General features: G+C 37.2%; 2 protein-coding genes across 4 annotated transcripts in view; one reads left to right on the top strand and one right to left on the bottom strand.

The window, feature by feature from the left end:
* Window positions 1–2,679: 2,679 nt before the first annotated feature.
* On the top strand, window positions 2,680–11,122 carry slc38a8a (solute carrier family 38 member 8a). Of its 2 annotated transcripts, XM_008411661.3 has the most exons (11): window positions 2,680–3,020; window positions 4,265–4,463; window positions 6,573–6,729; window positions 6,888–6,992; window positions 7,685–7,742; window positions 8,907–9,021; window positions 9,118–9,265; window positions 9,510–9,567; window positions 9,650–9,712; window positions 9,794–9,845; window positions 10,761–11,122. In XM_008411661.3, exons 1-10 carry the CDS (start codon window positions 2,823–2,825, stop codon window positions 9,803–9,805), a joined length of 1,113 nt encoding a protein of 370 aa, XP_008409883.1. In that variant the 5' UTR covers window positions 2,680–2,822; the 3' UTR covers window positions 9,806–9,845; window positions 10,761–11,122. The 2 variants fall into 2 exon arrangements, with proteins under 2 accessions (XP_008409883.1, XP_008409882.1); XM_008411660.3 differs by having other exon boundaries at window positions 2,681–3,020; window positions 9,510–9,712.
* Window positions 11,123–13,350: 2,228 nt separating this feature from the next.
* necab2 (N-terminal EF-hand calcium binding protein 2) overlaps window positions 13,351–17,089 on the bottom strand; it is a 102,198-nt gene continuing 98,459 nt past the window's right edge. For both annotated transcript variants that reach the window (XM_008411664.3, XM_008411662.3), the window contains one exon: window positions 13,351–16,904. In XM_008411664.3, the coding sequence (XP_008409886.1) occupies window positions 16,876–16,904 (29 nt within the window). In that variant the 3' untranslated portion in view covers window positions 13,351–16,875. The remainder of the gene's footprint in view (window positions 16,905–17,089) is intronic.

Below are 17,089 nucleotides of genomic sequence, written 5' to 3'. Positions count from 1 at the left end.
CAACCACCCAGAGAACTAAAGCATGCAGGATATCATCCTTGAGGTCTGACTTTGGACGCTACTGTCATAAAATCTTCCCTGATGGATGGACGACAGTAATTGCTTCTCTTAAGATTATGTGCGGCTGTGTCTTCGTTTTGGCATTGTGTTAATCCACATGCATGCTCAGAAACTGAAAACTGAACAAAAACTGTGTTTTACAGAAGTGCTCACACTGATGATCATCTAATCCAGTGTATTTGATTATCAGCATGTTGCTGTTAATCTAACTTAAATCCCATGGTGACAGGGTGCAGTTAAACTTTTCACACACAGCCTTTTCATGTTGGCTTTTTTATGCCCAATAAATGATGGCATGGAATATGTTGTGTGTTTTTGTGCACTTGAGGTCCAATATTTTTAATCATTTCATTTTTACTGAAAGCCAGATGTATTTTTAATAATGTCCTGACACGGAGAACCCTTAAGGAGGCTGTGATTTATTTTTTACGATGGCAGTTTACTATAAATAGTTTAGAGCCCATATGTTTGTGATTATTAACTTATGTTGTTATAGTGTGTGTCTGAACCTAGAAGAACAAAAGGATTTATTAATTACTGGTGATGAGCAAAGGGAGAGAAAAAAAAGCAGCAGGGTGACATTTAGCTTCAACTAATGTCTGAGCACCGATGATAACATGTTTAACTCCAATCAAGTCCCAGCTGGATTGAGAAATTACAGTGATTTGCTGAGGAGCTGCTGTCATAATTAATATTTCCTGAACATTTAGACATTGCTTCTGTTTTGGTGTCATGAGGAAGTGATAAAAAACTATTTTAGCAGCTCTTCAGAGTGAAAAACTGATTTAAAAAAAGATGAGGTTTACCATGTGAAATTCCTTTTCACCTTGCTGCCTAATAACACACATTTCCTGGTCTGTGCTGAGAAGAAATAACTGCATTCCATACTGAGGAGTAATTTCAGATTGAACAGACAAATCCATCCCAGTCTTGGAGTTGGGACTGATTATGGGCCGGAATCAGTGATGCAGGCTGATTTCATCAGAGTTGCTCCAGGTTCTCTGCTTTGGCTCTTTATCTGAGTCTAATCGGTGAGATCAGGCTGTGAATCTGTCACCTGTCCTCTTTGATGATGGCCCCGCTCTGAAGCTAATCTCTCTTGGAACCTTGGGAAACTGGTAAATGACCCCGGAGATGGCTAGATGCGCTAACGAGATTTGGGAAAGCTGGTGGTGAGAGGAGGTCACATGCACTCTTTCCCTGCAACGTTCCCAGATTTAGGGGGCTTCCTGTTTGGCCAGTCAGGTCACCTGGAAGAATCTTGGTGAAATATTTTAAGTTCTGTGGTACCACTCTGCATCTTACACGCCTGCTTCCCCTCCCGTCCCACCTCCTCACATGTCTTTGGATTAGCCTACCTCCATGTTTCCTTGAGCGTAATGTGTTTCTAGTTGGCCGAGTTGAGAAAAGCTTTTAATGATTTGACAAATGTCAAAATCATAAAAACAGCTTTTAGTTGGATTACATCTAAGTCCAATTTCAGCTGGTTGTTATGAAATGTGTGAACACCTATGCTAGGAGACAAAAAAATATTTTCAAAGTTTACCCCAACCTTTAATGTGACGTATGTCTTACATTATTTAGCTGTCACAAAATCTGTTTGAGGAGGAAAAGGTAAAGAGAAAAAAGAAACTTGGAATAACCTGGTTGCATACGTTTGCAGACCCTTAAACTAATAATACCTTGTTAAATCACCTTTTGCTTCTCTTTCAGCATCTGTCTTTGGTATGTGTCAGTCACTGTTTTTAAAGAACCTGATTGAACTGTAAAAATTCAGCTAACCTGGCAAGATCTTGTTAGCATTTGCTCTTTATCGTCCTTATATAAAACTACACTTTGCAAAGAGATTAAAAAGAGCCAAAATCATTTAAGTGCACAAATATAAGTCAGGAAAAAAGTACCCCAAAAATCATGTCTTAAAAATCTGATTTGACCCAAATGGACAATCTCTCAAAACTTTGAGACAGCATGGATTATGTTCAGATGAAACATAATCCACGTTGGGGCAAAAACTGGGACTTTTTGGCCCATCTCCAAAAGACAACCGTATAGCCAACTGTCTCCGTGGGTAACTTGTCTTCAGCTAGAATTAGAAACGGGATATTATTTTAAAAATGTTGGTGAATCTCACTATACATCAAAATTACAAAAGTAAAAATCTAAAATATTAGAATACTTATACCCTTCTGTAGCAGATGTTCTCCATTAGAGTATTGAAATAAAGAATATAACTGTGGAGGAGACAAAAATAAGTGTAATGGTCATCTTTATAATGACCATCTCGATCAATGTCAGAAAGGACTAGCTTTGATTAGTTCTTTGTTTATTTACTAACATTAATTAGTAATATAATGAACTGTTAATGAATGAATATTACTTTGTGTGCATTAAGCTTGCTTTGTTGCCCTTGATAGCAACTCTTTTAGAATGTCTAGTAGTTCGTAATTCATCACTTATTGAACAAATAAAAAATCAAGAGTTGTAGTATCTCTTGATACTACAACATCTTATCATAGACATAAGATGTTTAGCAAAAAAAAAAAAAAAGAAGTAATAAATTAAAAATCAATGCATCTCAGTTTTATACGCAGGTGTACAATAAATGTTAAGCTTCCGAGCGGTCCCTGAAGGCAGCAGCTGGCCTACAGACCGACCCTCCCCTCTACCCGGGGCTCACCTGTTTTCAGTGGGCGACCGTCGGTGCTCAGAGTGCCGCTCTGGCGGACGCCGAATCTCGCTGTGATTCTTTTGCCGACCCGAGCATGGAAGAGTTAGCTAGGGAGAGCATCAGCCTGCTGGCCTCAACCTCTGACAAGCCACCGCTGGACGTGGGGCACCGGCTGGGCTCCATGGGAGCCGTCTTCATCATGCTGAAGTCCGCTTTGGGCGCCGGGCTGCTGAACTTCCCCTGGGCGTTCTCTAGAGCCGGGGGCGTTCGGAGCGCGGTCACCGTGGAGCTGGTGAGAGCGCTCTCATTTTAAGATTCTTTAAAAAAAAAAAGTGTTATATTCAAGGGTTAGAAAGAGCACATTAGTTTAAAAGTAACATTTATCTCTACATGGGGTGAGTTTTATAGATATTTGGAATTTCTGATGCAGAATTGTAGGTAAATTAACCTGATTTGTTTCACCTGAGATGTCATTAAGTCTGATTTCAGCTCTATTTAATTTCCTTAAGGAGTTTTCCTGACTCTTCATGTTTTAAGTTCGTCCCACAGTACAAAGAGATGAATGTGCAGATTGGACATTATTCTTGAACTGTATTTATCTTTGTGGACTAAATGAAAACTCTGCTCTTATCTCTAGTTAAAGTTTTAAAAGTGGCTTCTTGTAAAAAAAAAAAAAAAAAGTTGGATTCTTTGTTCTTTTTGGGAATAAATAGCCATCCTGTTAATTTAAATCTAAACTCTGCATTCAACGTAACGTGAAGTACACATTTTGCTTTATTTTGGCTGTTCTTCAAACTTGTTTGACTTGCAAAATTATTATATATTGCGTTCAATGTAAATGTTTTTTACGTTGAACTCAAAATTTTAAATTACACATTTATTATATTTAGAAGTTAAAGTTTAGTGTTGCTGTGTTTGAAATAAGGATGTTATCAATTTATTTAAAATATCAGGAAGTATAAAGATTAAACAAATTTGTTTGGTAACAATTTGTCTTCTTTGTACAAGAAGATGAAGTGCTATATTTTTTAAACGCAACAAGAGGATTAAATCGTTATGTGCAGAACAGACTATTGAAGTGATTTCATCATGTACAAATTTTACCTCTTAAAGACAAAGTTTGGAAATCTGTTTTGAATGGCTTTTTCTTTTAATTTGCTTAGTGTAAGATGTTATTTATAGCTAGCTAGTATGAGATCTAATATAAAAAAAAAACAGATGTGGAATAAGATGCACCTAAACATGGCAACAGTTGTTTTTTAATCTAACAATGCCTTTTGCATCCATATTTTGTTTACAGTAAACTTCTCTATAGCTCTACAAGACATAAAAATCATTCCTCTTAATTTGCTTCTGCAAATAATAAAAAAAATACTTTCTGAAAACTATGGATGATCAAGAATGTGGGCAACTTGATTATTCAAATCAATGATGTCTTTAATGTTTTCAAAAACATGACATTGCTTCAGTGTTGGTGGGTGCAAATGAAAAATCCCTCGAAAGGGAAGAGTTGCAGTCATGCGTCTCTGTCCTCAGATCTCGCTCGTGTTCCTGATCAGTGGCCTGATCATTCTGGGCTATGCCTCCTCCATCAGTCGTCAGCACACCTACCAGGCGGTGGTGAAGAAGCTGTGCGGCACGGCCATTGGTCAGCTGTGTGAGATCTGCTTCATCTTCAACCTTTTCATGATCTCTGTGGCCTTTCTGGTCGTAGTGAATGACCAGCTGGAAAAGTGTGAGTAACGATTGCCTTTTTTGTGGCTGCACTTCTGTAGCTAATGTTTGTTGCCTTGCGCCAGATGTGTGTTTTTCTTTAAGTTTGGTGACAATTGTATTCATATTCATACTTGGTGAGATAATTGCATTGTTTTAGGACTGTATGTGACTGCGTATTGGCTTATTATTGATCTGATTTGTAATATAGCCAGCGCTGACGCTTGGCAAATGTGGATCATGAACTGCTTGTAGGGTACCAGTTTCCCAGGGACAGAAGTTGTGACAAGTCAGGATAATTATAGTATATATAGCAACATATTTAAAATAAACATGTATGTAGTCAAGCAAAACTAAAATTAGCTTGAGGAAAAGATGACACTTAGGTTCTATGAAATTCAGTTTTATTTTTATTTCCCAAATTCCCCTCTTTCCATTTTTATTTTTCTGAAAATGCATCTGATCTATTCTAACTGCATTCAATATGATATGGAGTGAATGAAAACAATTCAACAAATCAATAGTCAAAGTTATTTATATTTATTGTTCAGGTTTTATAGGTGTAACAAAGTGCTGTGGATGAGCAGAACATTTAATGATTTTTTTCCCCAAAGTATTTAAGTGTTTCAGTGTTATTGTTTTAAATAACAAAAATCGCACAATTTTAATATTTAAAATGATTATTCCCTCTCTTTTAAAAATTCCCTATTAATCTCCACTCAAAGATATTTGTCCATTAAAGAAACCAGAAAACGGTAAGCCCTTTTGCATAGTTACATAAAGATCAAGACCTTTGTTCATTTTTAATTTTTACATCTGTCCCAGACATCTCTGTTAAAGTTTGATGACTGTCTGTGTTTTTGTGCTTCTCTCTCTCTTCTTCTCCTTCTACTCGCTGCTATTCGAGAACAGCAGTGAAAGTTGCTCAGCTTTCACTGAGAGGAAGAGAAACAAGAAAAAAATCTCTTGTATTTTATTGTCATATACCAAAAAACGTAGCAAAGCTTTTATTGTGGTTTATCTGGAAGGCTTTTGTCACCACATTACAAGTTATGCCTAAATATTTTTCTGTTACATGATTTATTTTTCACAAATCTCACACTTGTAGTTGAATTTCCAGTAATTAAACTCTCGTCAGGTTCTTGACGGTCTTGAGTCAAGTCATTTTTTTTAAAGTGGTATTTAATATTGCACCACATTTTACAAATAATTTCCTAATTAGCACTATTCATGGTTGACTAGACTGTTCTAAGTTTTTGTCAGCATCAAATGTATTACAAAAGGAAATGGTCAAAAATAGCCCTTCTCACTTTATTGCAGAGATGTTGCTCTTTATCGTCCTTGTAAGCAGAATTTCACGTACATTAAATTTTTTTGGACCACTGTCATCTACAATTTTGTCAGAAAGGTACAGAGATAAGTAAGCTTTGTTGTGTGACAACATTTCCATTCAGACTGCCTTTTTTTTCTGTCCTCTATTGACAATTGGTGTGTCATGTCACTATGTTCATTTGGTCAAGTTTAATAGATTTTTAATCAGGCTAAAGTTCCCTCAAGTTAAGACTATACAGTGATAAAAACGGATGCTTCTGGAGTAAGCACATACAAAAGAAAATTTAAAAATGTGGAGAAGTTAAATGTCATATCACAGGTACATCTAAATAAATTGGGATACTGTGTAAAAGTGCAAATATTTCTTGCCATTTCTTATAATCTTGATGATTATGACTATAGCTTTGATGAGCAATAAAGAATATTAAACATTTTCACAATCATTTTTTGAAATGTACCAGTATGATGCCAATCTTACTTGCGTGAGGATGACAGAGGTATCATCATTTTCTTCATATTATCACATTGAATAAAACTTTCTTGTGATGTCTTTTTGTGCCCTCTTTAGTTGGACTAGTGTTCAGAATTAATTAAAATTCTTGAGTACAGCCTATATTTGCCCAGGCACAATGAAATGACAACCTCAGAGAAATCTCAAATTATTAAGATAATAAAATAGATATTTTGTCTGTCATAATTTAACCGAATGTCACTCATGCTTAACAGAGACTCAAAATAAACATCTTGATCAAATATGCATCCTAAGCTTTTGTTTTTGCATCTGGTTTCTGTCCTTTAGTGTGCAACACTCTGTATGAGCTGGCGACTGCTCTGCCAAAATCTGAGATGCCCTATCACTTTTACACTGACCACCGATTTGCCCTGGTTCTGCTCTGCTTCTTCCTCATCATGCCAATGTCCATCCCCAAGGAGATCACCATCCAAAAATACACCAGGTTGTGTAATTTATCGCCTTTTTAAGTAATTTTCTTTTCCATAGGACCACAGGTGTGGCTCAAACAACATTTACCAGTTGAAACAATGTAAATAATTAACAAAGGATGCCCTAATGCAATATGTTTTCTCTAAAACTGTTTTTCTTGTCCTTTCCTAGTGTTCTGGGTACTCTAGCTGCAACCTACCTGACTGTATCCATAATCATAAAGTACTTCACCATGCCGACTGCTCCAGATCACAGAAGCCCTCTCTACTCCAGTGGGTATGTGAAACAGATCCGTTATTTGAGATATCTTTAACTTGGTTTAACCATAAATCTCTTTGGAATCTAAATCAGACATCACTGTTTAAACTCTCTCCATCACTGGCTTACTTGCTCATTACATTGAGCTTTATTACTCAATGCAGTGCAGGAAGGACTCTGCTAAGATTAATATCCCATGTCACTGATCCCGTTTGTGTTCATGGATGGGAACTCAAAGTTTAGTTGTTGAGAGGAGGGTGTCTGGTTTGGGAACTTCAGGGTTTCATTGCTTTTTACTGATTATGCAGCTCTATTGGTTTCTTTGGGTCATGATGTTCAGTGTGGTTTGGAGCGTTTGACCATAGATCTTGATCAGAAAAGGCCATGCTTCTGGATGGGGGTATCTAAAGTGCCTTGTTTATGAGTTTTAGTAGGATGGAGTGAGAGATGGGCAGATGGATTGGGGCTTTTTCTCCCGGAATGCAGGTGGTGCTCAAGTTTGTTGTGGTAGAGAAAGAGCCAAACCAAAAAGGAAAGCAGGAGATATGATGACTCAAAGGATGAGACTCTGGATATCTTCTGACGGTTATACTTGGCTTCTAAAGATGGAGTAAGGACAAGTGCAGGATGATGAATGGCAGTGGGGAGGAACATCATTAAATGTTCTGATTATAACAAAAACTCCAGATAAAGTCTTGATGTGTCCACAGGACTGGCGCCTGGGGATCGATGTTCAGCGTGATCCCAACCATCTGCTTTGGTTTCCAGGTGAGTTCAACAATTTGCTTTAGTTTTTTTTTTTTTTTTTGGGACCATTTGAGACTGGTTTCACATGTCGGCATCAGGGTATTGCAAAACCGCGGATCACTCTGTGCAGCCGTGTGTTCTGTATTTCAGTAAAGAAGTTGGTTTAAATCTTGTATATTGATTTGGAAGTTTGCGCTTTCTCCGAAAAAGTGTTTCTATACAGTGTAAGGTTAGCAGGTTGACCTTCTCTGTCGACTTTGTTATGTTTAATATTGCAGAGTGTGTGAGCTCGGAGCTCATTCTGTCAGTCTGAAGTAGGACTGATTTATGTGCAACTGCCCAGCTTGCCCTTGTAGCCCCTGAAGGCTGCTGTCAGTAGGATCTAATAAAGCCAAAGGAAAAGTGCAACTGGATTGATACATTCCTTCTCACACCAACACTCTGTCAGGGTGAGTGATTGCTGTGCAGAGGGTTGAAAAGAGAGCTGATGAGGTCCTGATCGAAGGGGAAGGTACGAACAGAGAAGGAAGATTTTAAAGCAGCTGATGGCAGCTGGGACAGGAGTGAGAATCCTGAAATCTTGATGGCTTAACTCTGAGACGTTGTTGAACTTTGAGCTTTCCTTTAACTCTTGACTTCATGCTGGAATCACATCAGCAACATGGTTTCGTATGATGATCTACAAGTTATGTCCCTGGTGGGAAGAAACCAGTGCCCCAGGTTGTTGACTTAAAACTGTTTCTTATTATGCTGGTTTTAATAACGTCGAGTGTAGTGCATTCTCTTCTTGTATAATTGCCAAATGTGTGATAGATTATGTAGGTTAAAGAGCCAAATTTCATATCTAAACTGCATCGTTTTAAAGGTTGGAGATTTACAATGTTTCAGCATGAACTTTCATTACAGTGTGGACAAGGGCTAATTAAACTTTATTGCTCATTTGAAGAAAAGGTCTTTTGAATAAAATCATGGTCAAGGAATTTCTCTGCCATAAAGAGGACACCAGCTGCTACTGTAGACTGAATCTAATTTTAGCTTGACATGCTGGGGAGTTTTGTCATTCAGTTCGACTGTTTTGCAGATGGATCTAAAAAGAGAAACCAAATTTGGATGTTCATTATTGCGACCTGTAACCTTTTCAGCTGGTTGTTCAACATAGCATAAGAGGAGTTTCTCTCCTTGCAGTGCCATGAGGCTTCCATCGCCATCTACAGCAGCATGGAGAACCAGCGGCTTTCTCACTGGGCCTTCGTCTCTGTGGTCGCGATGATTGTCTGCCTCGTTATTTACTCCCTCACAGGTCAGACCACCTTCTGTTTCACCTGTGTGACTTTTTCTCCCCTCCATAACACAACAGTGGACTTACAGAGGCATCGTTCCTTGGTTTTTGCTTTAGGGGTTTACGGGTACCTGACATTTGGAAAGACTGTGGCTCCAGATATTTTAATGTCGTACTCCAACCATGACAAACTCATGCTCGTTGCCAGACTGCTGTTTGGAGTCTCCATCATCACCATCTATCCCATCATCGTGTTGCTGGGCAGGTCAGCCATGTTGCTTTTAAAACCAGTGTGAGCCTCTCTTGGCTATCATTGTTACTTGCTGGATAGTTTCTCTATTTTGGAGCGGTTCTCTGATCCCGAGAGATGGCCCTTCAGCAGATTAGCGGCTTCTTTTCTCTGTTATTCTCCAAACTCAATCTGATGTGTCTCTGCTCTATTGTGTCTTTCAAGTCTCATTATGTATTTTAATGTTGTGTTTGGCTACATTACATTCTGAACACATCAGATCGGTGATTCAGGACCCTCTGCTGAGCCGGTGGCGGAGACGGGGCGAGGCGCTGATGGTGAAGTTAGAATGTCGCAGCCGATGGGTGCTGACGGTTCTGTGGATAATGATGACGCTACTCATTGCTCTGTTTGTACCAGACATCAGTAAAGTTATCGGTGTCATTGGAGGAATCAGTGCCTTTTTCATCTTTATATTCCCAGGTAGAGATCTTGTCATGTAGGGACGTTCAATAAAACCTGTTGCTGTTCTGTTAAAGAGTGTGTGTGTGTTTGTTTCTACAGGACTCTGTTTGATGTTTGCCATGCAATCTGAGCCAGTATCCTGCAAGACCAGGTGAGGACAAGCTTCATCCAAATGTTAATGAATTTAACTGTGAATTAATCTGAATTACTCATTCAAAACAGCTGTTTTAGCAGCTGTTTTTTTTTTTATTATTATTTTTTTTTTCATTCCCTGTAGTGAGTCCACATAATTTGATTAGATCTGTGCAAACCCAAAGCGGAGCTAAAACCAGCAAATAAACTGCCAACATCTCGTGTAGCAGGACAACCAGTTAATACATCAGTATTTATTATTTCTTACTATCCCACAAAAATTATGATTTCAGTTTGTTCAGTTCTTTTTGTATTCCTTTTATTGGTTAATTTCTACAAGCCTCAATGAATTGGTTCAGCTTGTCAGCAAAAGAAAATAAAAACTAAAGTAAATAGAAAAAAACGTTTTTTTACCTTAAGCCCCTTTATAGGGAAAAAAATAGTTTACATATATGAAAATAAATGTGGCAATACTATGGAAAAACAATACTTTATTTGCAGTATTTTGGTCTGTGTATGTGTGAAGATATTTTTAAAATATTTTAAACATCCAATTTTTTGCATTACAGTACGGACAATTTATTCTTAGGTGATCATTCATTTATTAATTATTGAATTTAATTAGATTTAATATTTAGTTAAATTAAATCATATTTAATTTCACTAAGATTTAATGGAACTTTGTGCTGGCAAAAAAAAAAAATACTTCTAGAACATTTTGTGGATAATTGTATATCTTCTTAACACATGTCTAAAATTAACCACAACTAGACATGATTTGATTGCTAGTATTTTTCCAACAATTAATCTGGCAGTACGTCGGACATGCGAGCATCTTAATGTAAATAAAGGTTTGTAGTTGCAACACTAACCTGTGTCATGAGATGTAAACTTTGTGTATACTGATGTAGTTTTTTTCCCCAATTCTTTCCAGAATCACCCTTACCATTTGGGGAGCAGTGACCCTGATCTGTGGAGCCTTTATTTTTGGTCAGAGCACAACCATCGCTGTCATGGAGCTCCTTGGAAAGATCTGACCTCTCAGGGAACCTTCTGTTAATAAGTCTGAACTGTTTTGCTCCTCCTGAGATCAGTTATGGCTCTTGATTGACGGACAACAGAACCTGAATACTGAGGACACACACACAACTTGTACAGCTTTCAGCTCAATGCTTTCAATGCACTGGGACACAGCCAGTAAAACGGTACTGTTGAAGATTTTTTTTTAATGTGAATTTATTGATTATAGCTGCACTGTGACAAAAAAAACAACTAAAAAATCTTTCTGCTACTGTGTCCATGACTGAGTGAAACTTTAATGTGTTTTCTTGCCATTTGTTGATGCTGTTGTTGGGGCCCTGTTTTTATTCATTTATGAAGAAGGGGTCCAAACTTCAGTTACACCCATCAGTTTTCTTTGCCAATTTAGATTTCTGATTGACTCTGTCCTGCCAGGACCATAAAAGGAAAAAGAGAAAATGTGGTGTAGGTTTTTTTTTTTGTTGTTGAAATAAATAGTTGAGCAGAATACATCGAAAATGGGGGGGGGATCCAGTCATCCCCATTCATGCAACAAAACATGTAATTCATATTTATCTGATTTATTAAATTAAAAAGTGCATCAAAAATACATGGGGGTTTATTGATATGAGTGGCATGCATCCATAGATTTTAGGCATTTGCCTTTTGATCACTAAGGAAAACTGGCCTTTTCATTGATTGGTACAAATAATTGCTCTAGTCCAAATAAAAAGAATGCAATTAAAACACAAACGAATGGTTTTAATTAGCGCAGATTTAAAAATGAATGTATAAGTGGGGATATTTCCAGGACTTCTTGATTAAATCCAAAAAATAATTTTCAGATTATTACCTTTTTTGGACTAAAATGTATCTAAAACCAGTTCAGTCCCATGTTCAAAAGAAATGTTCTTTCTGGCCAGGAACCAGCACCCAGTGTTTGTGGAAATTGGCAGTAGATCTTTAGTTGGCTGGGGAAAGACTTTAGCCTGCTAATCTTTGAAAGGCTTTCAGTGCAGCTAAATAACAGCTCTGAAAACAGGAGTGGGCCGTTTTAAGGTCACACCACAGCATCGTCTATTCTTTGACTAAGGGAGTCCAAAACTTGTGATTATTTCTGTGTGTGTGTGTGTTGTTACTCAGAGGTGGACCTGCTGCTTTGCTTTGGACTATTATCCTGCTGCATAACCCAAGTGCCTTGAGCTTAAGGTCACAATCTGATTCCCTGACATTGTCCTTAAAGTTTTCCAGTCTGGTTCTTCCACAGAATATTTTTCCAAAAGACTTTGGGATAATCAGGATGTTTTCACAAAAATCAAAGAACAATCTTAGTTGTTAGCAGTTTAAAATGTCAATCAGAAGGATCTTTAAATTGATCGTGCTGAAATTTTTTTTACAAAGAATTACTAAGCATTCTTAAGTGGCCTTGATGTGAATTCTTGGTTCAGTTAATTTCTTTTACTACAACTGATAAAAACAAGTTGAATAACCAGCTGCGATCAACTCCCCACACTTTTTCATTCAAAAACTCCCAACAACACAATTTTCAGCTTTATAGTTTTATTGAATTGTATCACTCTACATCATCTAGAATTTCAACAAGATATTCTTCAAAGACCAAAGATCATACTTGCATCCCTGCAATAAGTCTCTACATTTGAAGAGAAAGCAGTTTTACTGAAACATACATTAAGAATTAATATTTCATCAAACATTGCCATAAAAGTGATAATTCATTCTTTTATGTCATCTTTATGCATTTATATAATACATTTTTAGTCTGTTTTCTTTATAGGAATACTAGAAAATAAATAATGTAAGAAATGCACAAATCCTATTGAAGGAGTAGCATGGCCTAATACTACATTACTGGACATTCAGTTGACATGCACTCAAGAGAAGGATAGAAAAGAACACCGCCATAGAAAGGAAGAGTTATGGCCTTGATGTCAGATATTTTTGGCAAATTCCTGATTGGCTTTTTGTATCACTTGACGACGGACTCTGACGTTACCAATGGCAACATCGGATCTGGCGTTTTTTATATATTTATTTTTTGTCTTTCCTCCAGCTACCGTTCACGCCATACTGGTGTGAAACATTTCAACGGCATAACTCTTTCATTGTATGACAAAGCACTGAGGAGGAGGCGGGAGAAGGGTAGAAAAAGAACACAGTCTGAGGGACATTCAGGAATGTATTAACAGGAAACAGTACTCGTATTTATTTATTTTAACCTCTAAATCATCATCATGATCAACTTTCAACCCCAAGAAAGAATCCTCGATTAGACCGCATGGGCTGCGCTGAACACTGTAAAGCTTATGGCTTTCAGCAAGCTTTAGGTAAACACCAATTCATGCGATATGGCTTCGTTTTTACTGGACTACTTCAACTTCTTATGGAAAGCAAACATGATTCTTGTTTTGACTCATTTCTACTTTAAACTGTGAGAACGTAAAAGGCTTCCTGTGGAGATTTAATCAAAATGACCATTTTTACAGTTTTTTTTGGGGGGGGGGTTAAAATGATTTAATGCACAGCAAAGATTAAATACAACACTGCTAAAATTGAGAAAATTGGGAAGGAATCATTTTATACTAGGAATTCATTGTAGCCAAATAACTGCTTGAAAACCTAACTAATGAAAAAACAAAGGGTTTAAAAGCTGCATAATTAAAATAACATGTTTAGACTTATCAATCGCTACAGTCTCCATTTTCTCAAATATATAAGGATTAACAGTTAAAAACAAATTAATCTCCATTGTGACTGAAATTGATTCTTTTTTTTTTTTTGCTTTTTTTTTTGCTAGATTGTTCATGTTTCCATTAATGTAGGCATAGCAGATTGGGCAGCTCAATTAATTAAAGTTGTGTACAGTCTTTGTGCCTCAATGTTGGATGGTAGTTTGCAGGATGGATACAAATATTTTTTAATGACGCTTTCAACACTGACCCAGAGTGTCGGTGGCTTCAACAGATATGAAAAAGTATTTATTTTGTTACAAAAAGCTTAACTCCCTGGAGTCTGTGTGGATGATTTGCATTAGCAACTTGTAGAAACTCATACCATTCAGAGGAGTTTAAGTGTTAAGTTGTTGAGGCGTACAACCGGCTGTTAGATGCAATGCATTGCCATACGAAAGGCTATAAATTGGTCAAGAATAAGGAGTCAAATGTTGGTATGTTAAAGCTGGGCTCAGACTAGCAGAGGAACCTCAAGTAGGTTTAATGTTGGATCAGCTTTAAAACTGTAAGCAATGCAAGTAAAGATGAATTATGTGATTCATTGTCCCATCGATATCCTAAGATATCGATGGGACAATACACACAGGACACAGATAAATGAGTTTCTGAAAAAATATTTTGCTTTCCTGTTTATTTGCTTCAACAGTTCATCTTGTTTGCAGTCAGACAGCTTTTTTTTTTAATCTGTTGGAGCATGCCGAGCTCTCAGCCACTGTTGATTTTTACATTTTGCTCTCTCTGTCATTAGCTTTAAGTCTGCTTTATAGCAAGGTTCATATTAAACAAAGTTGTCACTGAATAAGGTTAGTATTTATTAGTACTATAATTTTTATTTAAAACATTTTCACATGGATGTGAATTCAAATACATTCACTTTTGCGAATTGGAAAATAGGGTGTGCTATAGTGTCATGGTTTCAGCAATGTTAATGCCTACTGTTAACGAGGGAGAAAAAATACTACTAAAGATGGCTGCTCTAAACTTTAATGACTTCATAAATGGCACATAATCTACAACTGTTCAAAAGGCCCACCTCTTCTCTTAAAACACCATTTTATAGCTCAAGAGATCAAACCAACCGCAGGGTCCCTTTAAACCTCTGAGGTTACTAAAAACAATTCACAAACTCTGCATCATGTATTAGAAATCCAAAGTAACAAAGGTATTTCGGCTGCTGGATATTATTATTCTGCAAGACCCAGAGTCCTGACTCTGCTCAGGGCAGCCCAGCGCCCTAAAAGAAGGAATTGGTGTTGGATTGACAGAAGTGCCGGTGAGGTTCGATTCCCAACTTTCTACTACCGACTGTCTCTCTTGGATAGGAAGCAGAAGCACAGGTGAAAGTGAGTCAAACAAGGACTGAAGTGGAAGCCAATGGCAATGCTATTGATTTCTAAATACTTTCATGTTGGTCACTATATAAACTTTTTTATATTTTATTTTTTTACATTGTGCTTTTTTAGTCTGATTGCTTTACAATGGTGGCGGTTTCCTCTATTTAACAAGGCGAGTGGTTTAATTAGATTCCCCAAAACCCTAAAAAACCTTCGACTCTTCTGTCTTCACATAATTACAATTTTCATATAACAGCTGAATGTTCAAGTGAAGCATTGTATATCCTGTGGCCAAAACACCCGTGCAGGTATGTAAACTCTTGTTATCAGGGTGGTTTTGTGATGATGCCATGGCAACTGTACTTACTAATTTTTCATACAAAAAGTGAAATGCATATTGTGAATGTGATTATATGTCAGGGAAACTGGTTATTTTTCTACAATATTCATGGACAAATTTCAAGTGTATTTCACACAAGCTTGTTTACTTGAAATCAAAGGTCCAGCAAATGTTCAAAACCAGCTCCATGTTTTTTGTTATGTTTAAGGCTTTAAATCAGACTTTTACAGATTCTAAACAAACTGAAGAGAAACTGCTGCACCCCCTGAATCCACTTTCACTGAGAAAGAATTTACACCACATCACTGAGACGTGTCAATAAATACAAATATAATCAGAATTGAACACCGTTTTAATATATACAACCTCTGCTAGACAGTCACCACTAATATGAGCTACCCCATCACCGATTGTAGACCAAGGCAAAAAGTAGACCAAGTGAGTTGCATGAAAAGCAGCAAGGTGCTTCACTTTTTCTTTCTCCAAAATCTTTGTCCCAACAACAATAAACTCTGCTCATAAATTAAGGAAATAAAATGAAGCCATATGAAAAACGATGAAGGTCATCTCTGAATCTTTGTGAAAAGATTTCCTGGTTGGCTCCTTTCAGGGTTGGTCTCATCACAAGATGGCTGCTGTTTTGTTGCTCAGGTGTGTAAAACCTTATTTACTCGTTACACCCACAGCAGCCGTTATTTATCAGAAAATGCTCCTTAAAAAAGAAGTCAACATTTTTAAGTCTGCTCTGCTGAAGCATGAGTACTTAACCGTGGATACAAATTAGACAATTTAAATCCCATTAATGTGTAGCAACTGTTGAAAATCTGACATGCAGCATCCCTAAAACTAGTTTCTGGGCTGCATGCATTGAAGAAATTTGATGGTCTCTAAAGTAAAATGGACATGGAAGTAGTGCATACTACACTGTTGTTTTTGGAATGTTATTGTCTAGTATCTGGAGCAGTTTCTTACATGAAACAAACACAAATCTTATGTCAATACAGCATTGCAAAAAGCCATTTGATGTGAGCCTGTTGGGAGCTACTGGAGTTTGATTTTATATTGTCCTAATTTTCTTTTTAATAGTTTCCAGTTGCATAACCTTAACTATCAGAGGCTTGCATTATTCCTGAGAGTGCAAACTAAATTGACATTTATGGCTGCGGATGGTCCTAATCAGTTCTGTGAGCTTAAAACGGTGAAGGTGAGTGTAATATTTTCAGAAATGTAGTTAGCTGCAACTTGTTAATGAAGGTTAGAAGGATGAGCAGTTTATGGTGACACAATCATAAAGTGTTGTATAAAAAAAAATATGTCAATGTATAATCCAAAAACAGACTTTGCTACATGACTTACAACCTCATATTCCTTGCTACGTTAACTCCACCTCAAAGTGGCTCAGAGCTACTTTAAGCATCATATCATCCCATTGCAAACATTAAATTGAACAATTTTCTCTGCAGATGATGCCCTTCCTTTGCACTATGTAAACATGTACTTACAAAAAGAGTTAAAGGATAAAGGGAGGAGGAGGGACAGTAAACGGGTTGGAGTAAAAGAAAGTGTCCAGGAGGAGTCTTGGCGTGTAGTCGACCATCTTCATGCTCAATCCCTGTTCACGCTGCACCAGGCGGCTGCAGAAAGAAACGAGGTAGAAGCTTTGAGATTGAGAAAGTCATTCAAGGTGCGACGAGAAACAACCTGACGAGGGATGTCTGGAAGATGAGTTTTATTCAAATTGTTCAAAAATAGCCATGTTGTTAGTCAGCAACTGAATATTGAAGATTCAAATCAAAACGGGCTGATTAAGCATCGAGTC

Source organism: Poecilia reticulata, chromosome 6, assembly GCF_904066995.2.
Source record: "Poecilia reticulata chromosome 6, P_reticulata-male-v2, whole genome shotgun sequence".
NCBI lineage: Eukaryota > Metazoa > Chordata > Actinopteri > Cyprinodontiformes > Poeciliidae > Poecilia > Poecilia reticulata.
The sequence above is the reverse complement of the archived record's forward strand: the minus strand, read 5'-3'. Positions and strand labels throughout refer to the sequence as shown.

What these genes read in the sequence shown, in the direction of transcription:
- slc38a8a (XM_008411660.3), top strand. Translation starts at nt 2,823, where the DNA reads ATGGAAGAGTTAGCTAGGGAGAGCATCAGCCTGCTGGCCTCAACCTCT. An exon ending in CGTTATTTACTCCCTCACAG is followed by an intron (nt 9,022 to 9,117) that starts GTCAGACCACCT and finishes TTTTTGCTTTAG; the next exon opens with GGGTTTACGGGTACCTGACA. An exon ending in CCAGTATCCTGCAAGACCAG is followed by an intron (nt 9,846 to 10,760) that starts GTGAGGACAAGC and finishes AATTCTTTCCAG; the next exon opens with AATCACCCTTACCATTTGGG.